This window comes from Pristiophorus japonicus, chromosome 12, assembly GCF_044704955.1.
Source record: "Pristiophorus japonicus isolate sPriJap1 chromosome 12, sPriJap1.hap1, whole genome shotgun sequence".
Classification (NCBI taxonomy): Eukaryota; Metazoa; Chordata; class Chondrichthyes; family Pristiophoridae; genus Pristiophorus; species Pristiophorus japonicus.
Window position 1 is genome coordinate 180,629,579 of NC_091988.1, and position 17,587 is coordinate 180,647,165.

The 17,587-nt window shown below is 46.5% G+C and overlaps 1 protein-coding gene across 3 annotated transcripts in view; it reads right to left on the reverse strand.

The window, feature by feature from the left end:
• LOC139277576 (rho GTPase-activating protein 18-like) overlaps positions 1-14,679 on the reverse strand; it is a 174,896-nt gene extending 160,217 nt beyond the window's left edge. Inside the window, exon 1 of one of the 3 annotated variants that reach the window (XM_070896223.1) lies at positions 14,612-14,679. Coding sequence is in view for 1 of the 3 variants with exons in the window: in XM_070896219.1 (XP_070752320.1) it covers positions 2,169-2,255 (87 nt within the window). In the remaining 2 variants the exon portion in view is untranslated. Of the gene's footprint in view, positions 1-2,168; positions 2,331-14,611 lie in introns of those variants that run through there. The other 2 variants (XM_070896219.1, XM_070896222.1) reach the window with 2 other exon arrangements.
• Positions 14,680-17,587: the final 2,908 nt, after the last annotated feature.

The window sequence follows — 17,587 nt, forward strand, 5'->3', positions numbered from 1 at the left end:
GGACATATTTGATAAAAATAGAAATTTCTGGAAAGCACACAGAAATATATCCCTATGCTTGTTTTGCCTATCTATACTTAAATTGTGAATGTCCAATGCGCTCACTAGGAAAGTTCTCTCAATTAATTTTAGTGAATGTTGCTTCATTTTAATAAGGTCAAAATAGAAACTTACTGTCACATGGTTTGGTGTGTAGGGCTGTGGTAAGAAATTGGCACCATGACATCAGGGGAACGTGAAAAGTTAGCTCCACTAAACTTTTAGATCTCTGAGCACAAGGAGCTGACACCTATGATGCTGTGCATAGTTTGGTACCCCCTCATGATAAATTGCACAACAATAATGGAACAATAACCAGTAAATACAGTCAGAAAGCCAGCAAAATATCAACAAATATAACAAAGATGACTGGAGGAGCTGCAGGCATCAATAAAGTTGGAGATTTTGGTAAAAGTAAGAGGTTACTAAGAACTGTGGATCCATGTAAATGAATAATGCCACATAGTGGTGGAACATGGATTTGCACTAACAGTAATCCACTCACTGGGTTGCCAATGTCTGCTACAACACTGTGGGGAAATATCAAGTTCAAACTAGTCATTAAAGGATAGAGAAATAATCACATACATTAAACCTGACGGTAATTACTATCACAACAGAAGTTACTGTGGTACAGTCAAATTACAAAATATATAAAAAATGTTCTACATCTGCAAAATAAATTAGCTATTGCTCCCCCTCAATATAAAATGAGATCAATAAAACACTTTTCTCAAAGACAATGTCCTTTTACATGTCAACAGTGCAAAACCCATTTAATGGGTTAAAAATTGCGGTCGGAAGTGTAGCTCCGGAGTACGCCAGCAACTTGCCAAAAGAATACGTGATGATGGCCCTCCTGCGAAAACTTGCAGACGACGCTGCAAATAGGAGGGCAGCGTAATGGCCCACGGATCCCAGGGATGTAGCCTGTGCGGAAGCATTGCTGGGATCACGTGGGCCTAGTCCTCCAATCAGAAAACAGTATTAGACTTTAATTATTTCAGAAGGGAATCCCATAATCATATTTAATGGAATTCCATAGTCAGATTGAATGACAATTTACAGGATCGGAACATAATTCCTAATTAGTTTAATTCCACAAACTTCACTAAACATTTAATTTTGCTGATAACTTTTGACATCATTAAAACTGTAATATTTGCAGAAAGAAGAAAAACTAATTTGATACAGTTAGACGATATGATTTCCGAGATGAAAATGTTTAAAACATGCCTGAGGTATCCCCTTGCGCTGATGCAAACAGGCCCTTCCCCTGCTTGCATCTACCGTAATATTTCCATACACAATTGCTGCCCAGTCGGTGCCCACCACTGCACCAGCAATTGGTTTTTCGTGGGCTCTGCAGATGGTTCACAGACTCCCAAGTTTGGGGTTTGGCAAATTTCAAAGCAGGTATGGTGGCGTAGTCCGAGGGTACGCCGCCATACCCACTGCAAAATCCGGGACAATATATCAAAATGATTTGATAAATCAATTGACAATTGGCATGATGCAAGCTGCCCAATCGATAATTTAAGAGGTGGTGGGGGAAAACTCACTCATCCTTGAGTTACTTTCCCCAACAGTTTATTTTTCGCCAAAACTACAGAGTCCCTTCTACATTCGGCCATCAAAAAGTCAGCTTTGTGCCAAGCCCTTTGCAACTGGGGGAGAAAAAAGGTGTGTTCGATTAGATAAATGCCAAAAATAATCAGCGTGGGCCCGAAGTAAACAAGGAACTAAAGCTGGAAACCCTATCTTGCAGCCGATTCCTGTCCGTGCAGTTTGCTGCTTCTCGGTTGCACTTAATGGGGAATAAAAAAAAAAGCAGAACTGAAAGTGCAGCCTGCACAAAGTCATTTGTTTTTATAATTACCTGTTTCTTCAAAGAGACAACCCCCCCACCACCCAATTATTTGCCCCAACACTTCAAGCCCTGAAAGGTAAGCGAAGCCAGGCTTCTCCATGGCAACCAGCTCCAGCTGCCATGAGCAACCAGATCGAGCTCAGCAGCTGTCCTTCGGCAGAAGTCCACAAATAAACCTCTCGGGCTCTCCGACTTCGCAAGCCGCAGAGCGGACGCAACTTGCCCTCAGAAATGAATGCAGATGGGATAAAACACGTACCTTCGGAGTCAGCGAGAGGAGGAGGGAGAGAAAGAAAGCGCACGGTGCAGTTGTTTTCCTCGATCGACTTGGAAGTGGGGCGATCATTGAAATGAAAAAAAAAAGGGAAGGGCAAGCGGCAAGCAAAGCGACTCCAGCCCGGCGATCCCCGCAACAAGTGAGCAGGAGCAGCGAGAGGAACAATCCGAGCCTGACGTCAGCTGCCTGTTGCAACCCGGGGCGGGAGGGTGGGTGCGCCTCACTGAATGGGCACCAGTCAACCCTTCTCCTATTGACTCCCAGTGCGTTTGGACAATGTGCATGTTTATTCATGTGTGTGCCTCGCATATATATCCGGGAGCTATTTTGGGACTGGTAATTCCCATTAGCTGCTCCCAAACTTGCTCAGATGTTGCCCCGTTTTTCTTTTCTAAAAATATATAGCGCTCCTGACCTTTGGGCGCACCCACCGGCGGAGTTGGGGGCGGCGAAACGGGCAAGTCGGTGGACCTCCCCGTAGGGCCGCTCCTGGGCCTGGCCAAAGGTGGCCGTTAACAGGGGTCCAGGCGACGAGTGGTCGAGGGGGACGTTCGGCCCGACTGCCTGCCTCTCTTCCGCGGCTACGTTCGCGCCACAGCGTCCCTGGGGATGAAGCACGCTTGAGGCCTTCTGCGACCGGTGGGCACCGGAGGGCACCGGAGGGACTGCAGTGCGTCATCACCCCCGGAAACCATGTTTTAATTTTATTTATTTAAATAGTGTTTAAGTTAACAGTTTTATGGCACATGTTATCTCTTAATTGGTGAAGGCACCGGCCATCAATTACTGCAATTAAACAAAAAGAGGTTGCATTTATATAGTGCCTTTCACAACCTCAGCACTTTACAGCCAATGAAGTATTTTCTAAGTGCAGTCACTGTTATAATTTAGGAAATGTATAGTTTGGAGTTACTGTCTATCTTACTTTCACTATTTTAATTAAAAGTATGTTCTTTTTTCCCCAAAACAGCTAATTTGAAAAAAAAACATTCTTTTGTTAAAATATATTTGTTTGCCTTTGGAGACAGGTGGGTCTGGAATCTCAGATTCCAATCTGACAGCAGCCCATGCCCCTGGGACAAGTGACAGGTGTCAGTCAACCACGTCGATGAGGCCGAATTTACCTGATGGCTCAAAATTAGAGCCCGAGCTCCGATGTTCTTTTCGTATTGGCTGAGAGCTCCATAAGTAAACAATAACATAAACATAACAGGGCTGTGGATGCTCAGTCGTTGAGCATATTCAAGACTGAAATCGATAGATTTTTGGATACTCAGGGAATTAAGGGATATGGGGATACGGCAGGAAAATAGAGTTGATGTAGAAGATCAGCCATGATCTTATTAAATGGTGCAGCAGGCTCTTGGGGACGGGGGGGGGGGGGGGGGTTATGGACTACTCCTAATTCTTATGTTCCAAACAAAAGTGGTGATTTATTATGCATCTGAGAGCTGATAAACTGTTACAGTTTGAAGTGAAACAAAAATGTGATTACATAATAATGTTTTAATTGTAAGAAATGAAACACTGCAGATGCTGGAAATCTGAAACAAAAACAAAAAATGCTAGCAACACTCAGCAGGGCAGGCAACATCTGTGGTGAAAGAAAAAAAGTGAACTTTTCAGGTATAATCCTTTGTCAGTTCTGCCGAAGGTTTATACCTGAAATGATAACGTTTTGTCCTTTCTGCACAGATGCTGCCTAGCCTGCTGAGTGTTTTCAGCATTTTCTGTTTTATTTCAGTGTTGTAAGTATATTTACCATAAAATCACACAAGGTAAATGTGTTGTGTATCTGTAAAGCATGCATTCCCATGTTCTGCCACCAGGGAGCGCATCCCCTGAAGTCCCAAGGGATCCCAGCATCCTTTGGGAGCACTGTAGATAAGGCGGCCCCTAAGGCCTGTTACTCACTCTGGAGTGTCTCAATAAAGTTTGAGGTCACTGTTATTTTAACCTCCCTGTGTGCAGTCTCATCTGTGTTAGGAACACAATAACTGCCGACAAGTACACGAATCCAATGCAAAGATGCAGCAAACTGTGGGCATCCTGGAGAAGTTCGCGGAGGGTGAGGACTGGGATGCCTATGTCGAATGGCTAGACCAGTACTTTGTAGCCAACGAGCTGGACGGAGAAGGAAGCGCTCAAAAAGGTCTGCGGGACACCGACCTACAGCCTCATGAAGAATCTTCTGGCTCCGGTGAAACCCACAGATATGTCGTATGAGGAGCTGTGTACACTGGTTCGGGAGCATCTTAACCAGAGGGAGAGCGTGCTGATGGCGAGGTATTGGTTCTATACGTACCAGCGATCTGAAGGTCAGGAAGTGGCGAGCTACGTCGCCGAGCTAAGGCGACTTGTAGGACAATGCGAGTTTCATGGCTACCTGGAGCAAATGCTCAGAGACTTTTTTGTATTGGGCATTGGCCACGAGACCATCCTATGAAAACTTTTGACTGTAGAGACACCAACCCTCAGTAAGGCCATTGCGATAGCACAGGTGTTTATGTCCACCAGTGATAACACCAAACAAATCTCTCAGCACACAAGTGCTAGCAATGTTCATAAATTAACTGGAACTGTGTTTGTGAGCAGAAATGTACAGGGCAGAACCCATGAATCTGCAACTGCCAGCAGGCCTCAGGTGACCCAGATGACTCAGAGTCCGCAACAAAGGATAAATGCAAGGCAATTCACACCTTGTTGGTGTTGTGGAGGCTTTCATTCAGCCTATTTATGCCGCTTCAAAGGGTATGTTTGCAAGAGCTGTGGAACAATGGGTCACCTCCAGCGAGCTTGCAGACGAGCTGCAAGCTCTGCAAAACCTGCTAACCACCACGTGGCAGAGGAAGATCGGTCCATGGTGGATCAAAGCAATTTTGAGCCTCAGAGAGAGAAGGCAGATGCTGAAGTACAGGTTTTCACACATTTTCGATGAAATGTCCACCTATAATGCTAAATGTAAAATTGAATGTCTTACCCGTAGCCATGGAACTGGACACTGGCGCTAGCCAATCCATCATGAGTAAAAAGATGTTTGAGAGACTGTGGTGCAACAAGGCACTCAGACCAGCCCTGAGCCCCATCCACACGAAACTGAGAACGTACACCAAAGAGCTTATCACTGTCCTGGGCAGCGCCATGGTCAAGGTCACCTACGAGGGCACGATGCATGAACTGCCATTCTGGATTGTCCCGGGCGATGGCCCCACACTGCTTGGAAGGAGCTGGCTGAGCAAAGTTTGCTGGAACTGGGATGACATCCGAGCACTATCACATGTCGATGAGGCCTCATGTACCCAGGTTCTTAACAAATTTCCTTCCCTTTTTGAGCCAGGCATTGGAAACTTTTCCGAGGTGAAGGTGCGGATCCACTTGGTCCCAGAGGCACGACCCATTCACCACAAGGTGCAAGCGGTACCTCACATGAGGGAGAGAGTGGAAATCCAGCTGGACAGGCTACAATGCGAGGGCATCATCTCCCCAGTGGAATTCAGCAAGTGGGCTAGCCCGATTGTTCCAGTACTCAAAAGTGATGGCACGGTCAGGATTTGTGGCGATTATAAAGTAACTATTAATCGTTTCTCGCTACAGGACCAATACCCGCTACCTAAGGCAGATGATCTATTTGCGACGCTGGCAGGAGGCAAGACGTTCACCAAGCTCGACCTGACTTCGGCCTACATGACGCAGGAGCTGTAGGAGTCTTCGAAGGGCCTCACCTGCATCAACACGCACAAGGGACTGTTCATCTACAACAGATGCCCGTTTGGAATTCGGACGGCTGCAGCGGTCTTCCAGAGAAACATGGAGAGCCTACTCAAGTCGGTACCACCCACGGTGGTTTTTCAGGACGCTATATTGGTCACGGGTCGGGACACTGTCGAGCACCTACAAAACCTGGAGAAGGTCCTCCAGCAACTGGATTGCGTAGGGCTGCGGCTGAAGAGGTCGAAATGCGTCTTCATGGCAACAGAAGTGGAGTTTTTGGGGAGAAAGAACGCGGTGGATGGCATTCGGCCCACAGATGCCAAGACAGAGGCTATCAGGAACGCGCCCAGGCCACAGAACGTCACGGAGCTGCAGTCATTCCTGGGACTTCTCAACTATTTTGGTAACTTCCTACTGGGATTAAACACCCTCTTAGAGCCCCTACATGTGTTATTGCCAAAGGTGAGAACTTGGTATGGGGAAAAAACTAAGTAATTGCTTTTGAGAAAGCCAGAAACATTTTATGCTCCAACAAGCTGCTTGTATTTTATAACCCGTGTAAAAGACTTGTGCTAGCATGTGATGCGTCGTCATTCGGAGTCGGGTGTGTATTACAACAAGCTAACGTTGCGGGGAAGTTGCAACCTGTCGCCTATGCTTCCAGGAGCTTGTCTAAGGCCGAAAGGGCCTCCAGCATGATTGAGAAAGAGGCATTAGCGTGTGTGTTCGGGGTAAAGAAAATATATCAGTACCTGTTTGGCCTCAAATTTGAGCTGGAAACCGATCACAAGCCCCTCATATCCCTGATCGCTGAAAACAAGGGGATAAATACTAATGCCTCAGCCCGCATACAAAGATGGGCACTCGCGCTATCAGCGTATAACTATACCATCCGCCACAGGCTAGGCACCGAGAACTGTGCGGATGCTCTCAGTCGGCTACCATTGCCCACCACAGGGGTGGAAATGGCGCAGCCTGCAAACTTGTTGATGGTGGCGCAGCCCGCAGACTTGTTGATGGTCATGGAAGCATTTGAAAATGATAAATCACCTGTCACGGCCCGCCAGATTAGGACTTGGACTAGCCAAGATCCTCTTATGTCCCTAGTAAAAAACTGTATCCTGCATAGGAGCTGGGCCAGCATCCCCGTTGAAATGCAAGAGCTAATCAAGCCTTTCCAGCAGCGAAAAGATGAGCTGTCCATTCAGGCAGACTGCCTGTTGTGCGGTAATCGCATAGTGCTAACCAAAAAGGGCAGGGAGACGTTCATCTCGGATCTGCACAGCACACACCCGGGCATAGTAATGATGAAAGCGATAGCCAGATCCCATGTGTGGTGGCCCGGTATCGACTCTGACTTAGAGTCCTATGTACGGCAATGCAGCGTGTGTGCTCAGTTGAGCAATGCGCCCAGAGAGGCACCACTAAGTTTGTGGTCCTGGCCCTCCAGACCATGGTCGAGGATTCATGTCGACTATGCGGGCCCGTTTCTCGGTAAAATATTCCTGGTGGTGGTGGATGCCCTTTCAAAATGGATTGAATGTGAAATAATGTCGGGAAGCACCGCCACTGCCACCATTGAAAGCCTGAGGGCCATGTTTGCCACCCACGGCCTGCCTGACATACTGGTCAGTGACAACGGGCCATGTTTCACCAGTGCCGATTTTAAAGAATTCATGACCCGCAATGGAATCAAACATGTCACCTCGGCTCCGTTTAAACCAGCCTCCAATGGGCAGGCAGAGCGGGCAGTACAAACCATCAAACAGAGTCTTAAACGAGTCACAGAAGACTCACTCCAAACCCGCCTGTCCCTAGTACTGCTCAGCTACCGCTCGAGATCCCAATCGCTCACAGGGGTGCCCCCAGCTGAGCTACTCATAAAAAGAACACTTAAAACCAGATTCTCGCTGGTTCACCCCAACCTGCATGATCAGATAGAGAGCAGGCGGCAGCAACAAAATGTAAATGATGGTCGTGCCACTGTGTCATGGGAAATTGATCTGAATGACCCTGTGTATGTGCTAAACTATGGACATGGTCCCAAGTGGATCGCGGGCACGGTCATAGCTAAAGAAGGGAGTAGGGTGTTTGTAGTCAAACTTGACAATGGACAAATTTACAGAAAGCACCTGGACCAAAAAAGGCTGCAGTTCACAGACTGCCCTGAACAACCCACAGCAGACACCACCTTTTTCGAGCCCATAACACACACCCAAAGGATCAACGACACCACGCCGGACCAGGAAATCGAACCCATCACGCCCAACAGCCCAGCAAGGCCAGGCTCACCCAGCAGCCCTGCAGGGCCAACAACACACCAGCCCAGCGAGGGCACAGCCAACACACCAGAACAGACATTTGTACCGAGGCGGTCCAACAGGGAAAGAAAGGCTCCTGACCGCCTCACCTTGTAAATAGTTTTCACTTTGACTTTCGGAGGGAGTGATGTTGTGTATCTGTAAAGCATGCACTCCCATGTTCCACCACCAGGGAGCACATCCCCTGAAGTCCCAAGGGATCCCAGCATCCCTTGGGAGCACTGTATATAAGCTGGCCCCCAAGGCCTGTTACTCACTCTACAGTGTCTCAATGAAGACTGAGGTCACTGTTACTTTAACACCTCTGTGTGCAGTCTCATTTGTGTTAGGAACACAATAAAATGATTCCAGGGTTTTTGGCTCTGCTACCCGACCTGGAAATTCATTACCCATGTAGCTCGCAAATCATCATCATCATAGGCAGTCCCTCGAAACGAGGATGACTTGCTTCCACACCGAAAAGGGATGAGTTCGCAGATGTCTCAATGAAGGACCTTGTATTCTGGATCACGAACTACATCCTGAAGGGTGGAAGACGCCTGTGGGTTTTTTTTAACGTGTAGTGGCCGTTGCACCCCAGCCATCACACGAGCTCGACAGAGCTAGGTCTTGGTCCAGTTGCAAGGATTAACCAAGACGACCAGAGACCTGCTCTGCTGGACCTAGTGCGCACACATATCACAGTGTGGGCTGGTCCGTGCTACCCCTGGTCCCTGGAATAATGTAAGGACAGATGGCATGAAGATGCCCATTTACACAACTTAAATTGTTTCAGGATGAAACAGCAAAGGGTGTAATAAAACTTGTAACCAAAACAGATAGCGTGGAACTTTCAACTTCAGCAGGAGCTTGAAACAGGCGATACCTATCGGCCACCCATTGTGCAGCCCGCTCAATTTATTAGGTGGGTATATAACAGTCGGACGATCTGCTAGCACTCATTTTCTGCTCTGCTGAAGTAGAAAGTTTCGCACATAATATACCATGCATTTAATATTTTAGACTAGATCTATTATTTTAGTATTTGAGCCCCTCGAGTCTTATCGCCGAGAGCATGCAGAAATCAAGAGCAGGCAGCGGAAAGAGCGTGCGGCAAACCTGTCCCACCCACCCTTTCCCTCAAAGACTATCTGTTCCACCTGTGACAGAGACTGTGGTTCTCGTATTGGACTGTTCAGCCACCTAAGGATTCATTTTAAGAGTGGAAGCAAGTCTTCCTCGACTCCGAGGGACTGTCTCTGATGATGATGATTTAAATCAACAATTAGATCCATAGAATGGTTATAATTTCCAAAGGCAAAATCCTTTCAGTAACAAAGTGACTGAGTCCTCTGTCCAGCATTCGTTTATTTGTCACATCTTAAAAATTACCACAGCAAAAAATAAAATTAAGTACAGGGACAAACACTGGCCAAAACATATGTCTCATTGAAATTTCAGGCTTTTTAACCGACTTGAATTTAAACTATTTTGTAGAAATAACCACTAGTAGTAACACTTGCACCAGTTCATGAAGTGCAGTGACCTTCCTGATCTATTGTATACAGAACTGGCATTAATCTCCTCCAGCCCCTCCTCCCCCAGATATCTGCACTCCTCTAATTCTGGCCTCTTGAGCATCCCTGATTTTAATCACTCAGCCATTGGTGGCCGTGCCTTCAGCTGCCTAGGCCCTAAGCTCTGGAATTCCCTCCCTAAACCTCTCTGTCTCTCTACCTCTCATTCCTCCTTGAAGACGCTTCTTAAAACCTACCTCTTTGACCAAGCTTTTGGTCATCTGTCCTAATTTCTCATTATGTGACTTGGTGTCAAAATGCGCTATATAAATACAAGTTGTTGTTGTTATCTCTCAGCTCTGCTCACACATAATTTGTTAGTTCCAGTTTCAATTATGCCAAATAAAATAATGAATTATATAAATTAGTGCTTTGGGAAGAACACTATTGAACATTGTTGTTTTTCATGTTGAACAATGTTTTTTCATTCATCACTGAAACTTACTCATGGTTCTGTGACTTATAAGTAATTCCAGTTAACCTCAATTAAAGCCACAAGAGTTTCCATAAAACCTACAATCCTCCACAGAGCTGAACCTCTTTATCAATTAATATTTTATTGAGACAGAAATAGAATGTTTACCATGAGATATGAAAATAATAATGAAGACGAAGAGTCAGCTTGGCTCAGCTGATGGTACTCTTGCCCGTGAGTCAGAAAGTTGTAGAGTCCAAAACCTGAGTCTATGGACTCAATTTTACACAAAGCTTTTTTGTGGCGTTCTTGAAGAGTTACACCCGTTTTTTGGGGGCCCAAGTACGCCCCAAAAAAATGTTCCAAGTTTCCCAGTTGGATTTCTTCATTTTGGCGCAGCCTAACCTGTCCTTTAGTTTTGGGGGTGGAGCCTTGATCTGCGCCAAAAAGATCAGGTTGTCACGGTAACGAGGGACACAATGCGGGCTGAGGTTGCAAAGTGAAACATCCGGCCAGCTCGCAACACATTAAAATACATTGCAGCAACTTAAAAACACATTAAAATACATTGCAACAACTTACCTCCAATTATTACAATCCCTCCACACCCTGCCCCCCCCCCCCAACCCCCCGCCCCCCCTCCCAATGCCAGTGCCAATCTCTGCCCCATCCCAGACCAAAGGGCTTGCCGGTCCTGCACCCCTGCCCATCCCTAGCCCCAAGTGGTTTGATGGTCCTGCTCCCCCGACCCTAGCCCCAAGTGCCTTGTCAGTCCCGCTCCCCCACACCTAGCCCTGCCCGAAGAGTTTGCTGGTCTGCTTCCCTAACCCGTCCCTGGCCCCCGAGTGGCTTCCGGTCCGCTCCCCCGCACCGAGCCCAGGCCGAGTGGCCTACCAATCTTCTGCCCGCCCCTATCCTAGGCCGAATTGCCTCCTCCCTCCCGGTCCCCACACCTAACTACATCCGAAAGGCTCCCCCCCCCCCCACCCTCTCCCTCTCTCTTACCTCTCCTGCTGCTGTGTCCGGGCATCTGCTGCACTTACCTGCGCCGATTTCCTTACCTGCGCCGATTTCCTTACCTGCGGCGATTTCCTTAACTCTCCAGAAGGTTTTTCTGCAGAGGCCACATACGCTGGCCTAATCAGAACTGGAGTAACTCTCAGCTGGTCAAACTTGCCTAACAGGCCAGAATTGGCACGGGTGACAGGTTATGCCCCCTTTGGCTGAAAAAAAAACGTACCTAAAAAAATCGTAACTGAGTTACGCTGGTGCAAATTGATCGTCGAAACTGTGGTTCTTTTTTTAAACATAGGCCAAAAAAAGCAGCCTGCTCAAAAAAAAATGGCGCAAATCATTGGGGAAAATTGAGCCCCATCACGTCAGTGTAGGATTGAAAGAATACTGTATTATAAAAAAGTGATGCCTTTTGGAGGAGATGTTAAACTGAGGCAACGTCACTGTGATCTAAAAAGATTGCATGAAACTGAAGAGCAGTGAAATTTGGCTATCCAAAACACACTAGCTGATTATTTATCTCATTTAGTGTTTGTGGGACCTTGGGAGTTGCAAATTGCCTATCTCTTTACAGCACAGCATTTTGTGATCACCATCAAGACAGGCGATCGATCAATCCTAGTTCAATGTGGAGTGTAGAAAAGCATGCCTGAAGCAGCACCATGCATACCTTGGAATGTGTTGCAAACCCAGTGAAGCTACTACATAGTGATACCTGCATGCTAAACACCAAAATCAGCAGCAATATACAGAGCTAAGAGATCCCATAGTCAATAGATCAGAGCAAAGTTCTGTAGCCTTATTACGTCCAGTTGTCAATGTGATGGACAATGGAGGAGGAGGCTTCATGAACATCCCTATCCCCAACCAGAGTGGAGCCGAGCATGAATTCAAGAGACAGGGCTGAAGTGGCTACAAGCATCTTCAGCCAAAATTACTGAGTGGATGCTCCTATTTGGCCTCCTCCCTAAGGCCCCACCATCATAGATATTAGTATCCAGCCAATTTGATTCATTCCACATGACATTAACAATCTAATGAGTGAAAACAAAGGCTTTGAGCCCTATTAATTTCCCCGCTGCAGTACTGAAGACCTGAACACCAGAGTTAGCTGCTCCCCTAGCCAGGCTATTCCAGTACAGCTATGACATTGGCATCGACCCGAAAATGTCAAAGATTAACCAGGTATGTCTTATCCAAAAAAAGAACAAATCTAATCCAACCAATTATTACCATATCAGCCACCTCCCAATCATCAGTAAAATTATGGAAGGAGTCATCAATTGCGTTATCAAGCAACACCTACTCATCAATGACTTGCTCACCGATGCTCTTTTCAAGTTCTGCCAGAACCACTCAGATTCAGACCTCATCATAACCTTGATCCAGACATGGGCACAAGAACCAAATAACAGTGGAGAGGTGAGAGTAGCTATCCTCAACATCAAGGTACCATTCAACTAAGTATGGCACCGAGCCATATCAAAATTGAAGTCAATGGGAATTAAAGGAAAGCCCCTCCAATGGCTGGAGTCATATCTGCTGCAAAGGAAGATGTTAGTGGATGTTGGAAACCAGTTATCATAGCCCCAGGACATCACTGTTGGAGTTCCGCAGGGAAGCATTCTCAACCCAACCATCTTCAGCTGCTTCATTAATTACCTTTCCTCCATCATAATATCAGGAGTGGGGTTGTTTGCTGATGATTCCACTGTGTTCAGCTCTTCTGATAATAAAAAGTCTGTGCCAGTCTACAAGAGGAACTAGATAACATACAGAGTTGGGCTGTCAACTTTCAGGTTACATTCGTACCACATAAGTGCCAAGTAATGACCACCTCGAACAAGAAAATGTCCAGCAACCTTGCTTTGACCTCCAATAGTACCACCATCGCAAAGTTCCTCCACCATCAACATCTTGGATAGTCACCAAAAGCTGAACTGGACAAGCCGTATCAATACCATGGCTACAAGAGCAGGGCAGGAGCTGGGTGGATGCTGCTGCAAAACCATTTAAGAAGCATTCAGGACAGCTTGCTTGAATAGTGCCCCTGCCATTGTAGCTGCAGTATGTACGATGCACTGCAGTAACTCACCAAGTTCACTTCGACAGACTCTCTCCCCTGAAACCTTTACTACGAAGAAGAACAAGAGCAGCAATGTTGTAGAAATACCATTTTCTCTAAGTTCCATTATAAGTTACACAAAATCCTGACTTGGGCATATATCACAGTTTTTTCATTATCGATTTAGCAGAATCATGTCCTACCTAACACCATTGCAGGAGCATCATTGCCAGTAATTCAAGGAGAAGGCTCAGGACAACGAGGGATGGGCAATAAATGTGGCCTTTTCCATATCACCCACGTTCCAAGAACAAATAATAATAAATTGTTTGCCTCCATCAAAACAGTGACTGCACTTCACAAATTAATTGTGAATTGTTTTGGACATCCTAAGGATATGATAAGGCGCTATATAAATGCAAGTTTGTTTCATATAATAAAATAACCAATTCATGGAAATCAATCGAAGTACTACACAAAGTATATTGCCATGTTCCCAAGAGTAACTCTCCTGGAAGGGAAGATGTATTGGGATCTGCGGAGATAACCTCAGAGGTTCCACATCAATGTTTCTCAGAGAGGACTGGCTATCATTTAAATGAATAAAAAATATCAAATTCATGGGTTCTGAATATTTGCAATATTTCATTTTCAGTGATTAATGTAGCCAATAGACATTTGTAGCTCCATGAAACAGTTAAGAAAGAATTCTACGTTTTGAACTTCCTCAAAGGAAATACAACTTTTTCATATTTAATTTGTGTCTTACACTAGGCCACAAATGCAGTTTTATTGTTGCACTCACAGGCGGTTAATACAGTAAATCTACAGAATACTATAATTAGCATCTGATTCATGGAATTAAAGAAACATTATCAAATCTGGTGCATGAGTCACATAATTGCCCAGGTATCTGTGACCTGCAAATAAGAAGCACACCTTATTCACTCAATGCAAGGGATGTTTTGCCAATCGGCCATACATGACATTAAAGTCATGGGGCTAGATTTTACATTATTTTTGCATGCATACCGCCCACTTAACGTCCATTTTAGTGCTGATCTGAGGTGTAACGCCCATATATCGCCCATTTAGGCACAAAATGGAAAGTAACGCCCATTTCTCGGTCACTTATCGCCGAGCATTACTTTCAGCACGTAATTAACGCTGAGATTTAATAATATCGCCCGGCCACTGTTTTTTGTCATAAAGATCACATTTGCCGAAACGAACGCCCAGAAAATCGGCCATCCTTACTTTCAGCACCTCGCACACATCTCGCCAACAATATCGCTCGCCGAAAAAACCGCAGTGAAAAAGATGAACTGACCAGAACTACTCACAGCGGTATGGACGCCATTTTCTCCGGTCGCATCATTTAAAAGGCTGCTCTGCTTCAACTTCGGGGGAGTTTGGATGTACTCTGGAAGTGTTTTGAGGTGATGTGAACATCTTATCATACTGTGGACAATTGGAACTTACATTAGATATCTTAGTGGGGACATTCATTGTTTGTGAACAATCAGTGTAATACAGATAGCTATTGGAATTGAGCCTGTCTTTTCTCAGCCTCTTTTGATGACCACACACATGCTGCAGACTCGAGATGGCAGAAGATACATTCGACAGCATCATGTGCCCAATGTAAGACATGCCAGACTGATGAGGAGGACCAAACGTTACACCCCCTGCACTTACAGGGAGAAGCAGTCTGACCTCAACTTGTGCGACAACACCTACCTTTGGAGACTGCGCTTCCACAAAGAGGTTATCAGTGAGATATGCCAGCTCATCAGGGGAGATCTGCAGCTTGCCAGCACCATCAGGACCGCACTGTCCGTCGAGGTCAAGGTGACCACGGCACTTTCCTTCTACGTGTCAGGTTCCTTTCAGGCCTCAGCTGGTGACATTTGTGGTATATCTCAGCATGCCACACATTGCTGCATTAGACAGGTCATTGAAGCCCTGTATGCACACAGGATGGACTTTATCAGCTTCCCTATGACCAGGGAGGCTCAGACTGTGAGGGCTTTAAGATTCTACCGAATTGCTAACTTCCCCAAGGTGCAGAGAGCAATAGACTGTATGCACATCGCGGGCACCTTTTCAGGATGCAGAGGTTTTTAGGAACCGCAAGAGATTCCACTCCCTGAATGTGCAACTCATTGTTGACCACCATCAAATTATTATGGTAGTAAATGCTAAATTTCCAGGCAGCATCCATGATGCTCACATCCTGCGTGAGAGCACTGTATCTGACATGTTTACGAATCAGCCACAAGGTCAATGCTGGATGCTTGATGACAAAGGATATGGCCTCGCCACCTGGCTGATAACCCCCCTGCGTGACACCCACACCGAAGCCGAGAAGCGATACAATGAGAGCCACAGATCCACTCGCAATATCGTCGAGAAAACCATTGGAGTGCTTAAGCAGCACTTTAGATGCCTGGACCGCTCAGGAGGCGAGCTACAATACCACCCTGAACAGGTTAGCTCAATTCGTGGTGGTGTGCTCCATGCGGCACAACTTGACTATCAGGAGGGGACAAGAATTGCCAGAAGGGTCTGACGGTCCACCTCAGGAGAGAGAGGAAGAGGAGGACGAGGAGGTGGACGCTGTCATAGGGCCAGACTATCAGGCTGATGCCCCCACCCCCCTCTAGACTGCCGGAAAGGGCCCGTGGTGCCTACATAGCTTCAAGACTCTTACATCAGCAGTTCATAAATGAGCGCTTTGCCTGAAAGAACGTTGGTGTTATTTACAAAGCTGCAACACTGCTGGGTATGCAGATCATACGTCAATGGTGGGCATCACCTTGGTAACAGGTAAAGTTTAAGTTGATTCAAGTTAAGTGCAATTATACCCTTTCATGTTAAGGAATCACCAGTGTGTAATGGTGCATCTGTCGGAGACAATGCACAACAAGGTATGTTAAATAAAAACCATTTAATCGGACCATTTGTCTGAAATCATAATTATAACTGTAAAAAACACCCCACGCCACAACAAAATTATCACATTTATATCATTACAATGGTCCCCATTTCCAGCAAAACAGAACACAAATGCACACCAACAAGGTCGCCCCCCTCTCCCACCAAAATAGCAGCAGCAACCTAAAAATATGCCCCAGACAACACCTGCGGCCATGCACCTCACTGTCCTTCCCCCCCACTTCTCCTCCCCACCTCTCATCATCATCATCATCATCATAGGCAGTCCCTCGGAATCGAGGAAGACTTGCTTCCACTCCTGAAGCGAGTTCTTTGGTGGCTGAACAGTCCAATACGAGAGCCACAGACCCTGTCACAGATGAGACAGACATTTGTCGAGGTAACGGGTGGGTGGGACTGGTTTGCCGCTCCTTCCGCTGCCTGCGCTTGATCTCTTCACGCTCTCGGTGTTGAGCTTCAAAGAGCTCGACGCCGTCCCGCATGCACTTTCTCCAACTAGGGCGGTCTTCGGCCAGGGACTCCCAGGTGTCAGTGATGATGTCGCACTTTATCAGGGAGGCTTTGAGGGTGTCCTTGTAACATTTCCGCTGCCCCAACTTTGGCTCGTTTGCCGTGAAGGAGCTCCGCATAGAGCATTTGCTGAGGGAGTCTCGTGTCTGTCATCAAGGCACGCCAGATTAGCTGAGAGACGCTGGCTGTATAGGGCGCTCTTAGCTGGTCTTTAAGTGTCCCTGCTGTTATGTATTTAAACCCTTGTAACCGCATCACACCTGTCCACCAGAGGGCCTACCTGTTGGAGTCCCAAGTGATCCCAGCATCCCTTGGGAGCACAGTATATAAGCAGGCCACCCATGAGGTACTTGCACTCTGGAACTACAATAAAGGAGCGAAGGTCACACTTGCTCATTACACACAGTACTCGGTCTGACCATTTATTATGAGTATAACAATTGGCGACGAGGTAACGAACAACCGCGCAAAAATACAAAGAACAGTCAGCGTCCTGGAGAAGTTCTCAGAGGGGGATGATTGGGAGGCCTTCGTGGAGTAACTCGACCAATATTTAATAGCCAACGAGCTGGAAGGGGACGAGAACGCTAACAAAGGAAGGGCAATCCTCCTAACTGTCTGTGGGGCAACAACCTATGGCCTCATGAAGAATCTCCTGGCCCCGGCTAAACTAACAGAGAAATCCTGCGAAGAACTGTGTACGCTGGTCCGGGAGCACCTAAATCCTAAGGAAAGTGTTTTGATGGCGAGATATCGGTTCTACATGTGTCAGCGGTCGGAGGGCCAGGAAGTGGTGAGCTACAGCGCTGAACTAAGGCACCTTACAAGATATTGTGAGTTTGAGGGATTGC